Source organism: Penaeus monodon, chromosome 31 (genome assembly GCF_015228065.2).
Source record: "Penaeus monodon isolate SGIC_2016 chromosome 31, NSTDA_Pmon_1, whole genome shotgun sequence".
NCBI classification, from domain to species: domain Eukaryota; kingdom Metazoa; phylum Arthropoda; class Malacostraca; order Decapoda; family Penaeidae; genus Penaeus; species Penaeus monodon.
In genome coordinates this window covers 11550227-11550461 of record NC_051416.1, presented here as the reverse complement: position 1 = coordinate 11550461, position 235 = coordinate 11550227, and the positions used below count along the sequence as shown (strand labels likewise).

At 60.0% G+C, this 235-nt stretch overlaps 1 protein-coding gene across 1 annotated transcript in view; it reads right to left on the bottom strand.

The window, feature by feature from the left end:
* LOC119593033 (tyrosine-protein phosphatase non-receptor type 4-like) overlaps positions 1-235 on the bottom strand; it is a gene marked incomplete at its 5' end in the record, with an annotated part of 330438 nt that overhangs the window by 140852 nt on the left and 189351 nt on the right. The window contains 1 exon segment of the mRNA XM_037941929.1: positions 15-135. Within this exon segment, the coding sequence (XP_037797857.1) occupies positions 15-135 (121 nt within the window).

Here is a 235-nt window from a genome sequence, read left to right as displayed (position 1 = left end):
ACAACCCAACTTACTTATGCAGTTTATGTAGTTCGATGATCTTCTTCTCCAGCTCGTCGCTTTGGTTGGGGACGAGCCTCACGTCAGCCAGGTAGGTGCTGCCGTGCTCGTCGATGTTGTAGTCGCCCAGTTCGGCTGCAAGGGAGGGAGGGAGGGTGAGAAGGGTGAGCGAGGGGGGGAGGGGGGGAGGGGTTAGGGTGAGGAGGTGGGAGCAGGGGCGTCATTTTTGGGGGGG